General features: G+C 35.8%; 1 protein-coding gene across 4 annotated transcripts in view; it reads right to left on the reverse strand.

Annotated features, from left to right (window-relative positions):
• COL12A1 (collagen type XII alpha 1 chain) overlaps positions 1 to 21,793 on the reverse strand; it is a 113,497-nt gene that overhangs the window by 80,609 nt on the left and 11,095 nt on the right. For 3 of the 4 annotated variants that reach the window (XM_074333209.1, XM_074333207.1, XM_074333208.1), the window contains 10 exons: positions 20,438 to 20,581; positions 19,934 to 19,993; positions 17,776 to 18,039; positions 17,433 to 17,597; positions 16,601 to 16,774; positions 10,571 to 10,861; positions 9,765 to 10,367; positions 8,352 to 8,624; positions 5,973 to 6,245; positions 4,061 to 4,333 (listed from right to left, as the gene is read on the reverse strand). The exons of the other annotated variant lie outside the window; for it this stretch is intronic. In XM_074333209.1, the coding sequence (XP_074189310.1) occupies positions 4,061 to 4,333; positions 5,973 to 6,245; positions 8,352 to 8,624; positions 9,765 to 10,367; positions 10,571 to 10,861; positions 16,601 to 16,774; positions 17,433 to 17,597; positions 17,776 to 18,039; positions 19,934 to 19,993; positions 20,438 to 20,581 (2,520 nt within the window). The remainder of the gene's footprint in view (positions 1 to 4,060; positions 4,334 to 5,972; positions 6,246 to 8,351; positions 8,625 to 9,764; positions 10,368 to 10,570; positions 10,862 to 16,600; positions 16,775 to 17,432; positions 17,598 to 17,775; positions 18,040 to 19,933; positions 19,994 to 20,437; positions 20,582 to 21,793) is intronic. 4 annotated transcript variants of the gene reach the window in all.

Genomic DNA, 21,793 nt, shown 5'->3' on the forward strand with positions numbered 1-21,793 from the left:
CTTGATTTACTACCAATGAATTAGAGCCACCATTCAAAAGGACAAAGTTCACTACTGATAAGTTAATCACCTTAGGCAATACGTATTTCTTAAAAACCTCTTAACAACTAAATCAGCCTTCGACCTCAAGGCCTGTGTGAGGTTTATTTCATAATTATTACCTGTTCAATTTGATTTAGATTTTTTTATGATGAGTCATTAATTCACAGAAAAGGAAATATTAATTACTGTTTGGTGATTGTGCTAAAGTTCCCTGGAAACATCAGAGTTGTTATACCCAGAATGCATGATTTTTCAAATTATATGACAGCAATAAATCTAGGAAAACATAGAAGCCTTGTTTAGTCCATCTTGGAGAGGCCCCATGTTACTCAACAGCATGCAGAAGAATTCCTTGATGTGCTAAAAACCTCATTGTAACAAAATGTCAGCTGAGTTAGCTTGGTTTGATGTACAGGAAGCCATTCATGTCTAGGACATTGGCAGGTTGCTATAGCAACTGAAACAAAGGAAATTCTGAAGTCATCTTTTCTATAGCCAAAAACAACACTCAAAATTAAAAAGCATCAAAATAAGTCAGAAAGAGTCAAGAACCATATGATTTCACTCATATATAGGATATAAAACTGAAAGAATAAACAAGTACAAGACAAACAAACAAGCAAAAACTCATAGACACGTACAATAGTTCAGTGGTTACCAGAGGATAAGCACGGAGGGAGAGAGTCCGAAGAGGGTAAAGAGCATCCCATATATGGTGATGGAAGGAGATTTGACTTTGGATGGTGAACACACAATGCAATACATAGATGATGTGTTACAGAATTGTACATTTGAAACTTATATAATTTTATTACCCAATGTCACTCCAGTAAATTTAATTTAAAAATTTTTAATTAAAAATAAAAAGAACCATATTATTCCCAAACTGAAATTTTAATTCATTTGTGGTAAAACTCTGAATTAAAATGGGCATTATTCATCTCAAGGTTTATAAGAACAGTTTTCCTTTCTCTAAACACTAACAGTGACAAGTTCTACAAAAACGTAAAGTGCATTTCCATGTACAACAGTGTTTTAGTAATCACATTAAATTTACTTTAACAACAACAACAGGAGAAAAAAAAAAAAACAATGTAAATCAACCCTAATGGTTTGTGCTCAGATTCCTCTGAAGTTTGGATCTGAAATAGTAATAAACTCTGCCTTTGTGATTCTATTTCATTAAGTACGAGAGCCAACCATGAACTTCCCCAATGCCAATGCTAATAAATCTCTCTTCCAGGGACAGGGGAATTTTCTGATCATTGGCTGCACTTCAACAAGGCACTAGAAAACAGATTCAAGTTAGGGATGGTTGTAGACCACACTAAATATTTTTTCAATTCTTTTTGAATTGAATCGAATGCACTTCAGGCAATCTATAAAATGTTCAACTTACAGAATGCTTTTGCCCACTAAGCCATGCCTCTGGATCGAAGAAACATTCCTTTAAGGTAGGCTCTTACCACCTCCACTCCCAAGAGAAAAACAGATTAGAAAAACAGCAGCCCTCAAAAGCAGTTGCCTGGCTCTGTTTCTGGGCTTTCCATTCCCTGCATTTACCATCATATCCTATTCCTGTATATGGTATGTGGGTTTGGCTGAGTTAATACAATAAAATGAAATGGAATAACCAGGGGCAAAAATCTTCTCTTATTTTAATTTAGTCACAACTATGCTTTCACATATTTGTCAAGTTTACCACACATGATGCAATGGGATAAATATGTTAATAAAATCAGGCTGGCAGCATTTCATGTAACCCTTCACCATAGTAAAGAGCTTGGTGTAAACAGAAAAATAAAATTATAATTACAATGTAGTTATGAATTAACTCTATTTTTAAAGTAAACTTGTAAATCATCTAGCTCTCCTTCTCAGGAAATGAGAAGTTATTTTCAAAATTTATTTTACTACCCATGTATCTCTCTTAGAGGTAACTTCTGATCAAATACATGTGAGAGCACACACTCACACAAGCACACAAGTTGATAGATGTTCTATACCACTTGTGCGAAGCTACAAAATTATAAACAATTTAACTGTACAGCTAGCATAGAAAAAAATTCACAGCCCAAGAGAATGTGTTTCCTGTTCATTTAAAATGTGTATTTTGTTTTCTAAAGATTATTTATACATCATTCTTAGCAAAAATTCCATAAGTTTTAGAATCAAGAAGATTTTGATTGTGTATTAATATATTTTTGAAAGTAAGAAAAAACAGAGGGTTGAAAGATACAAGTAGGAGTTAAACAATTTCCAAGATATTCCTTATAAGGTAGAAATTTTTACAAGTATAAATAATATACAACTATTCTATAAAAAAATAAAAGCTCAAAAGTTTATTCTCAAAATAATCCTATGAACAATCTATGTTGAAAGATTGAGGAAATCACATGAGAAAGAAAACTTCAAAATGTCAAAAGAAAAGTACAAACTTCTCAGAAATTTTAGATTTTGCTCCAGATGTAAAGATCACATGCTTTTATTGTTTGGATTATATCTCTGTGATTAAGGCAATTTCCATTTCTACCTCTAATTATTTTCACAACTTTAGTGTAGCCAATCAATATCTCTGAAATACTTACAAAAGCTTTATGTTTTGATATCAGTTCTAAAGTTAATGTTATTTCCTTTTGATAAATTTTATAGACATATAGTACAAGTGTTAATTGCATTCTCCCATTTGATCTCCACAGTAGGTCTGGGGGGAAGGAGTAACAATAGTCATCCCCTCTTTATAGATGGGTAAACTGAGGTTCAGAGAGGTTAAGGAATTATTTATTTCAAGGTCACATGGCTAAGTAGCCAAACCAGGACCCTTCTGGTAATCAGTATTTTACATACAGGTGCTTAATCTTTCATTTAAATCCTCTTCTAAAAATAAATTTCATGGACTATTGGAATTAAACTCCTAGATCACTATTAGAGATAGAATTTTAATTAGAATGATTTTATTTATTTGTTGTTAATTCTTGACTACGTTTTGAAGTTTTATCCAAAACTGCCTGCTGTAGGCCTTGTCCCTGCTAATTAAATCATCTGTAATCTTCCAAACTCCTGGATCCACCTAATTTGATGGATATTTTTTCTAATATCACTGTGACTTCACATCACAAAAGATATTTCAGATTCATTTTCTTCCTATGGTCATTTAAAATAAGTCATATGAAAGATGGTGATAATAAGAGGACAGCTATGCCTGATTTTCCATTTAGGCCCCCAACTATGGTACTAACTCATCACTGTAACCATCCACCAGTATTTCTTTTTCATATTATATTCCATTCTCATTGTGGTTAAGTTAAATTTGTATTTTCTCTCTCTTACATGACTTACTTTATAGTTGTGGTGAGGTAACTCTAAGCTGCCATTATGTTTCAAAAGATCCAAAAAGATGTGAAGTCTTCTGATAATGAACTCTAGAGAACCAAGGAAAGGCTCCAGTCTTGTTGGTGGTTCTTACTAAGTACTGCATTAACTTTGAACTTTTAATACGGAACTGAATTTTGGCGGTTATTTGGAAAACAAACAAATGGAAACTTGGATTCTCATATTTCTCAAGCTGTTATGAATGTTTTTATGCATGGTGAGTGAAGAGACACAGAGTCAAAATAGGGTTCCTATGCCCTCCTGGGTGATGGAAGCAGCTGTTGTTACCTTGGGCAATTCAAACCCTTTTCATCCACAGGTGTTTCCCAACGTCCCTTCCCACTCGGAGTGTCACACACCTATTCTCAGCTTAACCGACTCATGACATTATAGACATATTTCTAGGGCCTTATTATGCACTGAGCTCCCCAATACACTTCTCCCTAGTCAAGTTAAATGTTTCAGTTGCTCACATTCTACATCTCATAATAAGAGGCAGTTTTATAGTTACTTATTTTTCAATACAAATTTCTTATAAGAGAAAGTATTGCACATTTCTAGATTTCATTCTCTGAAAACATTTTAAGCTCCCTAAATGCAATCACCAACAGGTTCAGAGATTTCTATAAAATATGACAGTAATTACCTTCAAGTGTTGTTCCTTCTCCAAAAAGGGCGTCTCCAGCCCCAGACGCATACAAGGCCGTCACAGATAAGGCATATTGTGTCCCTTCATTTAATCCTCTCAGCATGGTATTGGTTGTATCTCCTCTGACAGTGACCTCTTGAGTTTCACCTCCTGCCACTGGGGTATATGTGATGAGATACTGTTTCACTTTTCCTGGTGCTGCACTCCAAGATAATTTCATAGTTGATGTTGTAGGGTCAGAAACTCTTAAGTCTCTTGGGTTCCCTCTAACTTCATTAAAAAAAAACAGAAAACAAAAAAACTCATTATTTAATAAAATGACTTGAAAAACACTTCATTGTTTTATATGCATATCTGTGTTTGAAATGAAATGTATGTCCTGGGTGATATTATGACCATTGTAAATGTTAAGTAGCCAACAGAGTTTAAACATTTCTAAGTTGGGCCTTATATGTCAGAAGAAAGAAAGCAAAAGACATCCAATTGTTCTCCTGTGTTTACACAGTTAAAACCTTTCATGTGAGAATCTGTCATGTAAAAACCTACAAGGTTTTCTCTAAAAGTGGAACAAAGCACTATAAAATGCCCATACATTGATTACTATCACAATGTAGATATTAACTCCTGTAAGAAATTTTCAATAAAAAGGGTTTATTGGCACAATGCTAAGAACATCTAAATGTAAGGGCCAGGAAATACACTGATGTAATAAAATGACAGATTATAAAAATAATGCTGTTCGTAGAAAAAATATGTCAGAGAGGAAACAGCCTATGTGAGGCCTAGGCTTGGGTAAAACTCGGGCTGCCCATCCCTTTGCAACTATGACATTTGGCGTTTCCTGACTTTCCTGATAGAGTGGCCATGTCTCTAAAGGATCTCAAGGCAGCCAACCCTACGACGCTCTCCACTGGGCACGTAACAGCCAGCCACGTTTACTCCAGAAAACAGAAAGATGAAGCGTTACTGGGTCTTTTTTGGTGCCCAGCACAAAGAACCCTAGATCCCCAAAGAGAAAGAAAAAAAGGGAAGTAGTGACTTCCCAATGGGAAGCGAGCAGAAAGAAAGCAGGTGAAAACAGGAAGGGTCTGTGTAGGAAAGTCTAATTAGCTAGACTACAGCGAGAGGGAAGTAGTGATGCAGGCTCAGCTAAAATGAGCATTTCTTATGAATGCACAAGGACAACAAAGTCCACAAACAGGTTCACCATTCATTAGCAACATGTGTCTGAGTTGTTATGTAGTTTGCTTACCCTCAATTTCTTTGTTAAATGGAATAATAATAACTGCATAGACTCTATGCAGGGATTAAATGAGACACTATATGAAAAGCTCTTTGCACAGAACATGAAACAAATAGGTGCTCAATAACTGTTCATTATTGCTAATATGCTGCTATTATTGTTATATTTTTTAAAACTTTGAAAATAGGGAATAAAATGAAAGATATGAATATCTTAATTTTCTCAATGAATAACATATTAAATAATAATTTGTCACAAATATCAGAATCTATCCTAGGAGCCTAACCAAACCATTTAAATTAAAAACAGGCTAATATTTTAAAATCTTCCTGAAGAAGTAATATATAATCTGTTTCAATGGTGCAGAGTAATTTGATTTTTTAATCCCTAGGTATCCTTAAATTTATATTAGAATATTTAATAACATTATTTTTAAAAGAATATTTAGACCAAACCATAGCATTCAGGTTCTATTGACACAAATAAATGCTGTCATAAGCAAGTCAAAAATTTGAGTAACTCAAGTCTGAAAGGACTACAGTCTAAAATGACTCAGATAATTGAGACCAAATGTCTCACGGCTTGTAGTATCTGGATAGTTGTCCAAAGTCTCCCTTACAGTCTAAGATTTTGGTTGTTGCCATATGATCAGCATATTTCTGCTACCTTCCTCAGTGGCTGCATTTCCAGTCAACGGAGAGCCAGGTCCTGAGAAATATTCAGGAATTACAGAGACTTCATATTTTGTGTCTGGAGTCAGGTTCTCCAACGTTCTCCTCCTCTGATTGGCTGGAGTAGTAACTTCTTTGCTTTCTCCACCAGCAACTGGTCTATATATAATGCGGTACCTTAAAACTCTCCCTGGAGCTTGAGTCCAGGTAATTTTAAAGCTATCTGTAGTCTCATCTGTCACTTTTAGGTTTCGAGGTGCTCCTTTTACTAAAATTAAAAAAAAAAAAAAGTTGATTTTATATGACAAACACAAAACTAGATTTTGATCACTAAATTATAGCATTTCTCTAAATAAACCCATGCAGTTTTTTGACAAACATCCTGGTTACTGCATTCATTTAGCCAGACATTAACCAGATTCTAAAACAGCAAACAGTAAAATATCCAGAAAGAGATTAAGTATTGATAGTTTTTAATTGAGTAAATAAGTATGTAACAGTAAACTTTTAGAATCATAAATACTCTATCAAATGGTTAATTCATATTGATATAAAATTCAAGAATAAAAACAACTTGATTCTTCAAATATAAGTAACCAAGGCTTTCACTCTTACTAGATTTTTTTCAGGAAAGTAAGAAAATAATACCTAACACCCAGGTCTACCATATTTACCCTCTTGAATGAACTGTCTTATCCAGTCAGTCCCACAACTAACTTTTTATCTATGTAGTCATTTGAGTTGGAGATAATTAGGCCATACATGTGTTGGACCAAACACATTATAGGTAATTAATGAATGCAAGTGAGGTCTAAATCTTGAGGCTAAATTGCAATGTGGGTAACACCCATAGACTCATGTGAGTCTTAAATAAAATTTTGATTAAATCCAAATGAGAATATCATTTGGCTTCGTGGTTAGTAAACATGTTTAAATGACCTATTTGTTTAATAGGAAATTTGTCCATAGGGACAACACATTCAGAAAATGAACTAAAGGTTATTATCTTTTCAATCTACTGGGGTAGATTGCACTGCAATATGCCTGCATGCCCCTCACATACAATTAAAAGTTTACCTAAATATCCAACTCATCAATAGATCACTCCAGGGAGAAAGCAATTATATCTCTCAAGGAAAGAAAGAAATGGTAGTGGGCAGACTTGCACCCATGATTCATTTTATATGATAATGAAAGACTAAATTAGTCAAAACAAATGAGGCAAAAAAAACTGACGGGTTTGAATACTGGCTCTGAAACTTAATAAATGTGTAATTTGGAGCCTCAGATTATCCTGCGGTAAAACTGTGACTACTTAAGGGATCATTGAAGTGGTTAAATGAGATAATTCATGGAAAACAATTGTCTTAGTACCTGACACATGGCAGGAGCGCTATAATTGCTAGTTTAATAAAGGTATTGAATCAGAAACTTCCTTATTGATTAAAGAAAATTAAATCCCAGATTTCACTACAGACAAATCGAATTGGAAAGATATTACCAAATTCTATCATGGTAGCTCAATAACCAAAAACCAGAGTGTATATGAATGTAGTTACCTCTACCCAAAAAACCCTTCAGACTTAAATTTCTTCTTGAGACATATTCCCACCCCCATCCCAAAATGCTGAAGCAAAAGGGCCAGGCTCATGAAGCAGCAATGTAGGCATTACAGAGAAGTTATCAGAAAATGAGAAATACCTAAAGATAGACTTCTAGGTTATACAATCACAAAAATCATAAGATGAAGACACCTTAGGCCATTTAGTTTATTTTCTGATCTTCGGGTAAAAATATACCTAAACCATGCATAAAAGGAAAAATCAATCTTATTTAAAAAAGTATTTCAGAGAAAAAAGCCTTTATCAGCAAGGTATGCCAATATGTACCTTCCCTGTCAGTAAATATTTCTTGTAGTTATCTTGAATTTCTCAGTGCTGTTTCAGCCTCTTCTCTTATCCCCAGTAAAAACAAAGAACCGTTGACATCTCATAATATTCACTATATTTATCTTAAAGAATAACTGCCGGGTCTTAGTCCTCCTAACCAGGTTCATGTCAAATGTAGTGAAATGGATCAGAAAGTATTCTACTCTGTCCAGAAAAGAGAATACATCTAAACAAATACTGCTTAAAACATTTGGCAAAATGTGTACACCCATTATTTACAATAGCAAAAGGGTGGAAGCAACCCAAGTATCCATCCACGAGTGAATGGATAAACACAGCATGTAATATACATACAATGAAATATCATTCAACAGTAAGAAGAAAGGATATTCTGACACATACTGAACATGGATAAACTAAATGGCAACTTTGTTCTACAATAAATTGCTAGTTTTGGGAAAACGGTGGCAGAAACCTCATCACACCTTCTTCAGTGGTCTCCTCTCCAGCTACAGGAATGCTGAAGCCGTCCTCGTACTCCGCAGTCACATTGACCAAGTACAGGGTCTCTGGCTTCAGGTTGTTGAGAATGACACTGGTGCTGGACGCTGGCTCCACCACTGTGACCTCATCATCCCCAGTAGCTTCCTTATAGGTGATGTGGTAGGAAAAAACATTTTCTCCAGCGGGTGACCAGTTGGTTTTGAAACTGTAAGAAGTCACCTCAGAAAAACTAAGATCGCTTGGAGGCACATATGCTATTTGAAAAAAAAGAAGGACATAGTTTAAATTTTTAGATCTGTAAAGCAAAAATAGACTGAATGACTACATGTTTCTGAAATGACTTACAGTCATTTGGGAGAGTGGTCATCGAGACCAATGTACTGAGTAAATATTCCGCACATGACCATTGAGAGACGGCCTCTCAATTACAGCCCTACAAGGAGGTCCTGATCATTTGTCTTGACCATTCATAATACTAAGTTATGTTGTTTAAGTGCCTAACTAAAATTGAATTTGAATTTTGAGCTTCTTAAGACAAAGTAGTAATGGAATGGTCCTGCCTACAACTGGAATTTTAAATAGTAACAGACCTAAAATGAACTATCAAAATGTTCCCATTCATCCCCAACAATCGGATATTAATCTTTGGTGGTAGACAGGTATTTCAAAGTAATAATTAAGGAATTTTTCCTAACCAAAGAATATGTATTAAACTAAGACATAGGAAGAGACAATGTTTAAGGCATACAGCTGGTCCTCAGGGGACATACAATGGAATTGAAGAGACAAGATAGTATGAAGTTATTAACAAAACAAAGCAGTATATATGAATGCCAAATGACTGAAAGTGGTAAGTGTTATAGCACCAGAATAATAAAAAAGTCTTGATGAAAAAGATGAGATGTGTAACTGAATGTTGAAAAAAAGAATTTGGACAAATAAAATCAAAATAAAAAGAAGGATAAGGAATTCCAGATGTAAGGAATGATGCCCAAAAATGATCCCGGAAAGGGAATACATAAGAGAATTCAAAGGTCCAGGATTATGTTCTAGTTGCCTTTGATTCAAAGGACCTGGCTCAGCATCCAGCACACAGTAAGCACTCCATTAATGGTTGCACAGTTGCATATGACAAATAAGTGTGATAAAGCTGGTTCCTAGCCCTGCTTGAAGATCTCATATCAGAAACAGCTCATGACGCTGTAAAGCAAAAATGTCTAGGAGAAAGTTTTATCTCAGAGCTAAATAATCTAAGTTTCATAGCTTTCAATAACATAGGAAAGTTACTTTTTCCTATATATAAAAAGAACTGAAGAAACATACTAGCCACAATTTTAGAACTAGAAATTCTTTGTTTGTGAAGAGATAACTTTTACTCTACAAAGACTACTAACCTTTTTTCTTTATAGCTGCCAATTCTTGCTCAATTCTAAGGCAGATGGACTGTGTGAGTTCAAAAGATATCCTCTGAAAAGCATCAAAATCTTCCACTGTAAACACATGGGTTTCAGCAGGAGGAGAGGCAATGGCTTCTAATTCTGAGCGAACAGCATCTTTCACACCAACTGCAAAGATTTCAACATCTGAATTCCTGAGTTTTATAGCAGGATCTCTGAAAGCATCTGAAGATTTCCCATCAGTGATAAGAATCATGACCTTTGGGACATTGCTTCTTGAGCCCTTGCTAGGCACAAATATTTTCTCTCTGACATAAGTCATTGCTTTTCCAGTGTTTGTAGATCCTCCTCTGTAGGGGAAGGTGTTTATTGCTTCAATTATATCTTCAACTTTGGTGAATTTTTCCAAAGTGAATTCAGTATGAGGATCCCGGCTGTACTGAACAAGACTTATCTGTACCCTATTTGGTGAAATCTCAAAACTTTTTATGAGAACTTCCAAAAAGGCTCTCACTTTAACAAAGTTGGCAATCCCGATGCTATAGGAACCATCAACCAAAAACACAATATCAGCTTTTATATCCACACCACGTGAGCATTCTGTAAAAAGAAAGAAGGCCCATTAAGATTCAACAACTATACATTCATCATTGAAATATAGCTATTTGGTTTTCTTAGGAAGCATGCTTCTTTAAAGAAAACTATTGCAAATATTTTGTTTAAAACTAAATCTGAACCAGTAACACATACTATAAAATGGACCTTCACATATTCCAAACCCAATGATACACCTATTAACTTACCCACTTGAACTTTCATTGGCTGAGTCTTCTCCATTATTGAAACAGGTTCACTGGATGTCAATCCCTTCATGGCAAAAATACTGATCTGGTATTCTGTGTCTGCTGAGAGGTCACGAACACTGAGTGTGGTCGTCTGAGGCCCCACACTCAGAGCATGCTGTCGGCTGCCGGTGGTCATTGGTGTAAGGAGGACTTTATAGCCAGTCACCGGGCTAGGAGATGGAGTCCAACTTAACTTAATGTATTTTGATGAAACTTCCGTGGCAATCAAATTTGAAGGAGGTTCAATAACTGAAAAGTAACAAGCAGAACAGTGATTTAAAACAACAAGATGCAACCCTAGTAATGAGGTTTTTAGGTTTGGACCTTCAATTCTCTTTATTCAAATTAATAATGAATTCATCAGAGAGTTGTCAAACCCTAATCTTCCACTTCGACGTGTACCCATGAAACAAAAAGAAACTAAGTGCCAAATTTTCCTTTAGGGAGCTGAGACGTGTAGGAAAAAAGAAAGTCCTTGGAAGATATGAGTAATAGGACATCTGAGGCCTAATTCTTCTCTGGGACCAAGATTTCCATTCTGGTTTTAGTATTTTACTCATTGCCTTTATTCTCAGGTACTAAAGTAGGCACTTGATAAATATTTGTCAAATCATTGAGTTACTCAATTCTTTAGAAACTTTTTCTCTTTTAATAATACTACAAGAATAAAAATACAATATTTAAAAGACACTTTTTAATATGCCAAGAAGGCTAAAGAATTCAGTAATTCCAAAATGACAGGTTTTTTTCTAATTTTAAATCATTTTATTCCCACTTATTTCAAGGTAAGAAAAAAAGAGTTCAACAATGTTCATAATGCCACCAAAGAGAGGTGAAACAATGATTTACAATGAGCAAATATTGAAATCTAAAAATAGTCTATCTTTATTCAATGTAGAATATAACCATGTACTTAACAGAAAACAATTTTAAGATATTTCAGAAAAAATCTTCAAAATTTTACATTTGTCAATGGAATCAATTTCCCAGAAGATATAGTTCTATTTTTTTATGTCAGCCTGCAAGAAGTGGGTGATAAAATAAGTACAGGTTTCCTCATCATCCCCTCAGAGAAGCAATCAGATGTAGCACATAACAATGATGTCTAAAGAAGTAGTGGGAGGGAAGCAATGGATGTGCCAGCTGGATGCTCAGCCAAACCTTTTCAGTGATTTGGAAATAGTACAGGGAACAGAAGTTGTAGGCAAAAGCCAGCAAAAGAGAGAACGCTGTGAAGAACAGTGTCAATACCTGCAAAGCATCCCCATGCCCCAAACTCCAAATGTTCAAACAGTGGCAGCACAAAAGTTTAGTATCTGTTGTACACACATCCCAGTGTAGATAAAGAATTTGAATGCTTTAAAAGACTGAGTAGATCCAAGATGGCAGAGTAGATAAATGCTGTGCTTGCCTCATCCCATGAATACATTAAAATTACAACTAAATTATAAAACAACCAATCTGGAGAACCATCTGAAGTCTACCTGAACAGAAGTTTTATAGCTAAGGATATAAAGAAGAAGCCATGTCAAGACTGGTAGGAGGGGCAGAGACGTGAAAGGGGCTGGCCACAAACCTCATCTTGGTGGATGGAAATTGGGAGGGATATCTTGGCCACAGATGTTTCTCACAGAGGAGCAAGGGACCCCAGCCTTACACCAGGCTCCCTAGCCAGGAGTACTGGTACTGGGAAGAGGAGCCCCCACAACATCTGGCTGTTAGAAACAGTGGAGATTCAGACCATTGGGGTGGGACAGAAGGCTGCAAGAAACCCAGACATCCTCTTAAAGCACCCACACAGACTCACTAACACAGGGCTGCAGCAGAGGGACAGTGACTCGAGGGGTGTCAGAGACATACGGGGAAAAACTGAGTTCTGTGGCTTCAGTAAGATGACTGGAGGGACAGTTGCCATTTTCCCTGTGTGGGGTCCTTCTCCCATGAAAGTCCTCCTCCCATGCAGCCAGCAGGCGGGCGCAATCTTTCCCATGTTGAACCCTCCCTACACCCATGGACAATCTGAATCTGAATTTTTCTGGTGAGCTCCACTTGCTCCACCCTGGTGACTCACTGAGACCCCCCACACACACACACCCAACTCCTTACAACAGGAGGTTTTATCTGCAGCTGAACCTTATGGGACCTGGCAGCTTGCAGCTGACAGCAGGCCTTGGAGTGTCCAGGCTTTTTGTGGAGCTACTGGAGCTATCCCAAACCCGGTACTGGTGACAGCCATCCTTGATTGACAACATGGCCTCTCCCATGTGTCTCCAGGACCAGCACAGGCAATGACCAACCATGGATTGCTTTGTAGATCTGATGAGGTACTACTCGGCCAGTCACAGGCAGTGACTGACCTGGACCTGTACTGGAGCCCTTCCCAAGAGGTCCCAGAACCAACAAACTTGGAGGTTGGTTTCAAACCAGAGCAGAGCACCACCCAATTAGCCCCACTAGTGGCATACACAGAGGGTGGTCTCTGGAGGCACCAGAGCCCACTGGGGCAAATCCCACTCCATAAGTAAAGCCCCCTGCACCGCAGCCCATAAACAGTGCATGTGGCTAAACCCCACAGCCAGTCAGCCTGAGGGTCAATCCCACCCCCTGATGTGCCAATAGCAATCAAGGTTCAAGTATAACAGGAGGGCACACACAACCCACACAAGGGACACTCTTGGAGCACCCAGTGCAGGTGACCAAGGAGAATGGGCTCCATGGGCACCTACTACATAAGGCCACCTAGCAAGACTGGGAGACGTAACCCAGAAACAAACAAACAAAATAAAGGCGGCCAAAATGAGGAAACAAAGAAATATATCCTAAATGAAAGAACAGGAGGAAACTCTAGAAAAAGAACTAAATGAAATGGAGGCAAGCAACCTACCAGAGACAGAGTTCAAAACAATGGTTATAAGGATGCTCAAGGAACTTAGTGAGAACTTTAACAAAAAAAGACATAGAAAACATAACAAAGGACAAGTCAGAAGTGAAGGATACAATAACAGAAATAAATGCACTAGAAGGAATCACCAGCAGACTAGATGAAGCAGAGGATCAAATCAGTGATTTGGAAGACAACATAACAGAAAACACTCAATCAGAACAGCAAAAGGAAAAAAGAATCCAAAAATATGAGGATAGTTTAAGAGATCTCTGGGACAACATCAAATGTGACAACATTCGCATCATATGGGTACCCGAAAGAGAAAACAGAAAGCAAGGGATTGAGAACCTATTTGAAGAAATAGTGACTGAAAACTTACCTAACTTGGTGAAAGAAATAGACATACAAGCCCAGGAAGTTCAGAGAGTCCCAAACAGGATGAACCCAAACTGAACAGGAAGAGTCCCACACCAAGACACATTATAATTAAAATGGAAAAAGTTAAAGACAAAGAGATAATCCTAAAATCAGCAAGAAAAAGCCAACTTGTAAACCTCCCATAAGATCCTTAGCTGATTTCTCAACAGGAACTTTGCAGGCCAGAAAGGATTGGCATGAAATATTCAAAGTGATGAAAAGCAAAGCCCTATAACCAAGGGTACTCTACCCTGCAAAGCTATCATTTAGAATTGCGCAGGTAAAGAGCTTCTCAGACAAGAAATAGTTAAAGTAGTTAATAACCACAAAACCAATGTTACAAAGGAATGTTAGAGGGACTTCTTTAAGACAGAAAAAAAAATTAAAAATATGAAAAATAAAATGGCAATAACTGCATACCTATCAATAATTACTTTAAATATAAATGGATTGAATGCTCCAATCAAAACATAGGGTGGCTGAATTGATAAGAAAGCAAAACCCTTACATATGTTGCCTACAGGAAACTCATTTCAGATTGAAAGACACACACAGACTGAAAGTAAAGGGATGGAAAAAGTTATTTCATGAGAATGGAAATGGAAAAAAAAAAAAGCTGGGGTAACAATACTTATATCAGACATAATAGACTTTAAAACAAGAGACAAAGAAGGACCCAGTAATCCCACTACTGGATATTTATCCAAAGAACCCAAAACACCACTTCGAAGGGATGTGTGCATCCATATTTTCATTGCAGCATTGTTTACAATGGTCAAGATGCTGAGGCAGCCTGGGTGTCTGTCGATAGAAGAATGGATAAAGAGGAGGTGGTACATGTATACAATAGAATATTGCTCAGCCAGGGAAGGGAATGGGCTCTTGACATCTGTGGCAGCATGGCACAATATGGCACAATACTCTAGACACAATATACTCCACTAAACAAAGTACTCTAGGAAATAGAGAGTATTATGCTTAGTGGAGTATATTAAACAGTGAAAGACAGATGCAATGTGATCTGGCTTATATGTGGACTCTAAAGATCAAAATAAACAAACAAACAAAACAGAAAGACACTTATACATACAGAGAACATTTTGATGTTTGCCAGATGGGAGGGAGATTGAGAGAGAGGGTAAAAAAGGGGAAGGGATTAAGAAGTACAAATTGGTTGTTACAAAGTAGTCATAGGGTAGTCATAGGATACAGTGTATAGCATAAGGAATATAGTCAATACTATTATAATAACTATGTATGATGTCACATGGGTGCTAGATTTGTTAGGGTGATTGTTGGGAGGGGGTTAGGGGACGGGGTGAAAAAGTTGAAGGGATTGAGAAGTACAAGTTGGTAGTTACAAAATAGTCACAGGGATGTAAAGTAAAGCATAGTGAATATAGTCAATAATATGGTAATAATTATGTATAGTGCCAGGGGGATCACTGCTTAAATTATACAAATATCTAACCACTATGCTGTACACCTGAAATTAACATAAAATAATATTGAATGTTAACTGTAATTGAAAAATTTTAAAAGGGGGGTGGGGGAAGGTGAAGGAAAATAAGAGGTTCAAATTTCCAGGTATAAAACAAATAAGTCATGGGGATGTAATGTACAGCACAGGGAATATAGGCAATAATAGTGTGATAGTGTGGTAGGTGTCACGTGGTTGCTGGACTTATGGTGATCACTTCTTTAGGTATATAAATGTTGAGCAACTATGGTGTACACCTGAAACTGGTATAACATTGTATGTTAGCTATATTTTTTAATGAAAATCTTTTTAAAAAATAAAAAATAACAGTAAAATACTGAATAAAGAAAGGTTAACTAGAGAAAAGTGGGATGGGGTGGGTTTTGTAGTAATACCAATCAAAAAATCCTACATTAGGCAGTAAAGCCAAGAAAAAGATTTGGAGCCCATGAAGTAAGAAGGAGTTCTGAAACAGAATTAGGGCCAATGAACACTGCCAAAATACTTGAGGTTTGGAGATTAAAGAATCACATATGTGATTGAAGATGTAATCTTTAATCACCTATCAATTCTCAGGCTAAGAAGAGAACAATCATGGAAATTGTGACTTTTTAATGCCCAAAAGGATGCTCATGAAATAAATGTCTCCTGAAATGTCTTTTCTCTCTACCATGTATTTAGAAACAATAACTGATAAAAATTGGAAAATTTTCCAGATGTGGCAGGATCGCTTTGAAAACATTATACAGAGTATGATGATAGAAAACCCTTTTTCTTCACCATTTAATAGAAAGTGTTGTTATTAGTTTAAGTTGCTAAAATAAATGTCTTTCAAGGCTGTCAATGTTTAAATCAGAGTGTAAGATAATTAAAGCAAGACACAGCCAGAAAAAGGCATGATTATGGACAAACACTCAACATGCACAAAATGGTCTTTGAGAAAAAGAGCAAGTGAAACTTGTCCAAAAAAGATTTTTAAGAACTTTACAATGATATAAGTATCTTATTATTAAATAAGGGGGAAAAACTGTACAAATGATATCAACAAGCTTTGTCACTAAAAAATAATACAAGTAGAGTATACAGTTAAAGAATCACTAGAGTATATGGTTGAGTAAATGTGTCTACTCTTAGGACACCTATGAAGTTATAATGCTATCAAATAATGGAAAAGGCTAACACATGGAACACTCAACAGTCCACTCACCTTCTTCTCCACTAACCAATTCACCAAGTTGTTCATCAACACCTGAGCACACCTGGGAGATGATCTCATTCTGAATATCCACAATTGCATCAAAGTTGGCTACATTGAAAACATGGTTTAGTGAAGGTGTGGAGGCAATTTGTTTGAGTTCTTTTGCATCTGCAGCTTTAATGCCTTAAAAACAAAATAAAAAAGCAGATAATGAAAAGGGAAACATGCTAAATTGGGTAAGTTCTTTGTTTTCTCAGTCATTCACAAGTGAAGACAGTTTCAAATCCTTATTCAGTCATAAACCAGAATTGCTTTGCTTCATAACGAATGTACAACTGTTCAAATGACAGAAGCATTTTATAATTTCACATAAAGTGGCCAGCCAGAGAGGAAAACACATGGTTAGTAAAACAGAGTGAGCCCTCATCACAACTATGCCATCATTTGTCCCTGCTATCTGTAAAGATAATACTTTTTTCTTCCAGAGTCTTGAATGAGCTGGAGCCCTCTGAATTCTTCAAGGATTACATAATATAGGAAACACATAAAAAACACTTAATGATAATACAAGGAGAATCTTTATTAGAATCATTGGCCCAGCACTCTTAGAAAAGTAGAGGGCTGGCAAAGAACGTGAATACGACCTCATTTAATGTATTACTAAGGGAGTTTCATGAGACTAGAGAAGCTGAATTTTTACTCAAAGATGATTTGGCTTGATGTGACATGTAAATTGCAATAACACTTCTAATAGTGGCCTTCCCTGAGGACCCAACCCTTCATCTTCCTAAACGTTAAGTATTGAAAAGTCCTAAAATGAAAACAACCAAATCTGACCTACCCAAAGAGAAAACTTCAACTCCAATACCACGAAGCTCTCTCGCTGGAATTTCCACTTCATCCTGAGATTTGCCATCGGTAATAATAATTGCCACTTTAGGAAAACCAACCCTTGCTCCAGCAGATTCCGTGAAGGTATTCTTAATTAAGTAATCAATAGCATCCCCTGAAGAGAAAAGAAACAACTATATTCATTCACTCCACACTCCACAGTTTCGCCAAAGTCAAAGACTATGTGATTAATTTCAAAATTATTTAACATAGGATAATTGTGCAATGCTTAATTTCTTTCCCAAACAGGTATTTCATTTATTTAAAACAATAACAAAAGTTGTAAAACATACCTGTCATTGTGTTGCCACCTTTGTATGGGATTTTTTTAATTGCAGCAAGAAGCTCATCCCTCTGGAAGTACTGGTTTAAGTTAAATTCAGTCCTGGTGTCAGAGCTGTACTGAACGACTCCAACCCTTGTCTTCTCTTCCCCGACATCAAAAGCAGACACAAGAGCAGCAATAAAGTCTAAAATGTACTTGAAATTATTTCTTCCCACACTCCATGAGCCATCCACGAGGAACACTAAATCAGTCCAGGCACTGACAGAGCATTCTGAAATACATTTTTAAATGATGCATTATTAAATCTCCACCATTGAGGAATACAAATTAACACTGCAAACAGGTTGGCTCTTTAAATCATTTTGTTCATTAAAACATATTCATACTGTTCTTCACCCACAACAGGCATGAACAAAAGAATGTAAAATTGTATTAGAAGATTTTCAGTGCCTTCATGAAAACATATTTATGGAACTATGTCTTTAAATTGCCACATAAAACATTATGCAAGAAGAGATAGATGACCAAATCTTCAAGATCATGTGTCCCAAGTATTTATCCTATCAACCTATTTTTATAAACTACATTCTTACTCTTTTTCCGAGTAAAAATTATATAAAACATCTGGCAAGCATAAAAAAGAAATGTAAGCAAAGTGTTTTTATTCCTTGGTATTTAGCAGTAAATAAACACAAAACAATCACTGTACTGTTCAAGCAAATGCAGTTGAGTGGAAGAAATGAACAAATCTTTTAACATTCTCCTGCATTTTACAGTATAAGGTTGCACTGGATTAGTCTAGAAGGTTAATGAACTCTAACAGAAGTAAAAACAAGCATAAGTATGATGCAAAATAGCCAGAATATCTTGTTGTCCTAATTACCAATGTATTTATATTTGATAACTAAAACCTCCTTTTACGAAACAAAGAGGGGGAAAGACATTTTAATTCAAAAGTAAAAATAGACATGGTTTCCTTAAATTACTAAAATGCAATGACTCGCTTTTATAACTATATAATATTTTCCTTTCACTCTGTGTTTGGGGCAACAGGTTGGTTTTCATGAAAATCTGTATTCATAAAGCAACACTGAGTGTATTTTCTAAAGATGTTTTTGTCCTTGCAGTCAGTTAGTGGATAATAAAAGAAGTATTTGGCTAGGAAGAGGAGGAAAGGGTCCTGGAAAATTTTGCAAGCAAAATACAAGTTGCATGCCTAAATAATTTTGCACACTGTTTAATGGGCCAATTTAAGTCTATTGAAAAGTCAATATTTGGCATAATGCTTTGATCTAGAATAAATATTGATGGTTCAGGGAAAATGTTAGCATTATAACTGCATGCTATAAACTTCATTTCAGTTTATTAGACATCAGAAAGAATGAGAAACAGTGATCTGGAGAGAAAAATTCCAGATAAAGGAGACTTTGTGTTCATGATCTTTTTATTGTCATCCTGGGTCATAAATCTAACTTTTACAAGGTGGCAAAATTAGAAGCCCAAGAAACCCTTTAAGGGTCCATTCCACTAAATCAGACAATGCAGTATAAGACAAAAGGAGGCGAGAAACTGCAAAACGTAGACTAAATAAAATTGCTTTCATTTGATTACAAATGTATCAACATACCAGTGATGTCTTACAGAGAATGAAAAAGGCTACAACTGCCATCAACTAAGGCCATGTAAATATGCTAGATATGAGCATAACATATACACAGACCTGCAAATGTATTTTTATGATAATTGAATTGCTTAAAACACTATAAGAGCATCTCCCTGTGTCCCAGCGTTAGCTTTCTCCTATATCCCTACGCTACCACCTATTTCTATCAGTTTGTCTTTGAGGTATGAGTTAAATCCAGTGATGAGGTTTGTTTTTAACCAACTGTCAAAATACTGCATGAAAATGTGGACACACACAGATTCAAAACACTCCTAGTAAATAGAATATTTAGTAAATAAAGTGAAAAATTGGTTAGCATGTCAGAACACAGGTATTATAACTGCTAAGTCATACATTACAATTATATTGTCTATACTTCTTTTCGATAAAGCTTATAGGAAATAATGTGGGAATAAGATCAAACTATGTATATAATTAGAACATCTTCGTATTACATTTATGACTTCTACAAATCTAAGAAAAATATTAAAGGAATACTGACTTTGTATCTCTGGTTTTTCAGGTTTCTTCTCCCCTGGCTGTGTTGGACCACCTGTTTGAACTGAAGTCAAAACCTGATTACTACAAAAGGACATGAACCTTTACAAATACTTCCTTAAAAGAAAACAAATATATTGTCTTTCACCACTGTTTTCCAAATGCATGATCACAGAATACAGCCAAATAAGCATTTCCTTGCAAATAAATTCTTTTCAGTGAGATTTTACATACATTTCAAAAAGACATTAACATTGTTGCCTAGCAAAGTTTAATGTTTTTAATAGTTTTCATTCATAATATTCATGCTGCTTCCAGAGATCAGGGCTATAAATCAGGAATGAATTATTCACATCCACTAATAACTAGGATCATAAAAATGACTATTCTAAAAAGAACAGTTAATACTGATACAAACTAACCCTGCGTAATAACAGATTAAGTCTGAAGGTTGGAAGAATCATCTGCAAAAATAAAAAGAACAAAAGTACTTTATATGTGTGCTTACTTGTTAGTTGGCCTATAACTGGTACACTTTCTTCTACTTCATCATATGAAGTGATTGTCACCACATATTCTATTTCAGGTGTGAGGTCTGATAATAAAGTTTCAGTGGTACTAGCTGCAAGAGTAAATTCTTTAGTGGGCCCATCTGGAAATATGAAAAGGAAAATATGAGTGCAATAAAATATTTTGACATATAACATAATATAATGTAATTCCCAGATACATTCAAAATCTAGGAACTTCAATATACATTATTTTTCAGAACGTCCACAAACATTGTTTTACTGTCCTTCAAAACCAAAACTCTGAAGTCTAAAAATTCAGTAAATGGACTGGCGATGCCTTTGCTTGTCACAATCACATTCAATAGTTGTTCGAGGACTCAAGGATTCTTCTAGATTAAAGATATGCCAGAAAGTACAGCAAAAGGAATATAGTCAAAAATATTGTAATAACTATGTATAGTGCCAGATGGGTACTAGACTAATCAGGAGGAATCATTTCTTAAATTACATAAATGTCTAACCACTAAGTTGTACACCTTAAATTAATATAAAATAATATTGAATGTCAACTCTAATTTTAAATAAATAAATAAATCAAATACCGGATTGTCAAACCAAAAATCTCTTATTGCTTTTAAAGACTTAATGGTAGGTCAAAAAAAATTTTTTGTTTTATAAATGAGACATAAAACAGAAAATGATTTAATTTAAAATTAGGTATTAAAGGAGAACAAAGAAAAAGAAAAGGGATGAAAAGCAGCTCCAGGAAAATAAACCCCATAGGCTACAATTACCTCTACTGGGAAACAATTGGTGCAGAAGCAATGCATCCTCCATACTCAGATGGGTGCACACTTTAATGGGTAACCATGCTCACTTAACTAGGTAGGAAACATTTCAAGGTACAATGGACAGAATGTTTACTTCTATATTAACAATTATATACTTCCTGGCAGATTGTGCTAAATCTCAAGTCAACCAGGAAACACAGTTGTTCCTAAGGACTAAGTGCCTGTTAAGATTTTTTTTTTAAGGAGGGCACAGCTCACAACGGCCAATGTGGGGATGAAACTGGCAACCTTGGTGTTATTAGCACCTCGGTCTAACAAACTGAGCTAACCAGCCATCCCCTGTTAAGATTTTAAATTATATTAAATTTTCATCAAAACATGAATAATCAAAAAGTTTACAGATATAATAGAACTCTGAGCAATGCTCTTGGTTTACATGTAGAGCATTGCACACCCACCCAGGGCCCCCATGGGACAGGACAGCAAGACACCAGAGTTCTGTTGGGTTGAATGGTCCCAGTGCCAGTTTAGGGAGTACATGAATGAGGAATTTCCAACACC

Source organism: Rhinolophus sinicus, linkage group LG05 (genome assembly GCF_036562045.2).
Source record: "Rhinolophus sinicus isolate RSC01 linkage group LG05, ASM3656204v1, whole genome shotgun sequence".
Classification (NCBI taxonomy): Eukaryota; Metazoa; Chordata; class Mammalia; order Chiroptera; family Rhinolophidae; genus Rhinolophus; species Rhinolophus sinicus.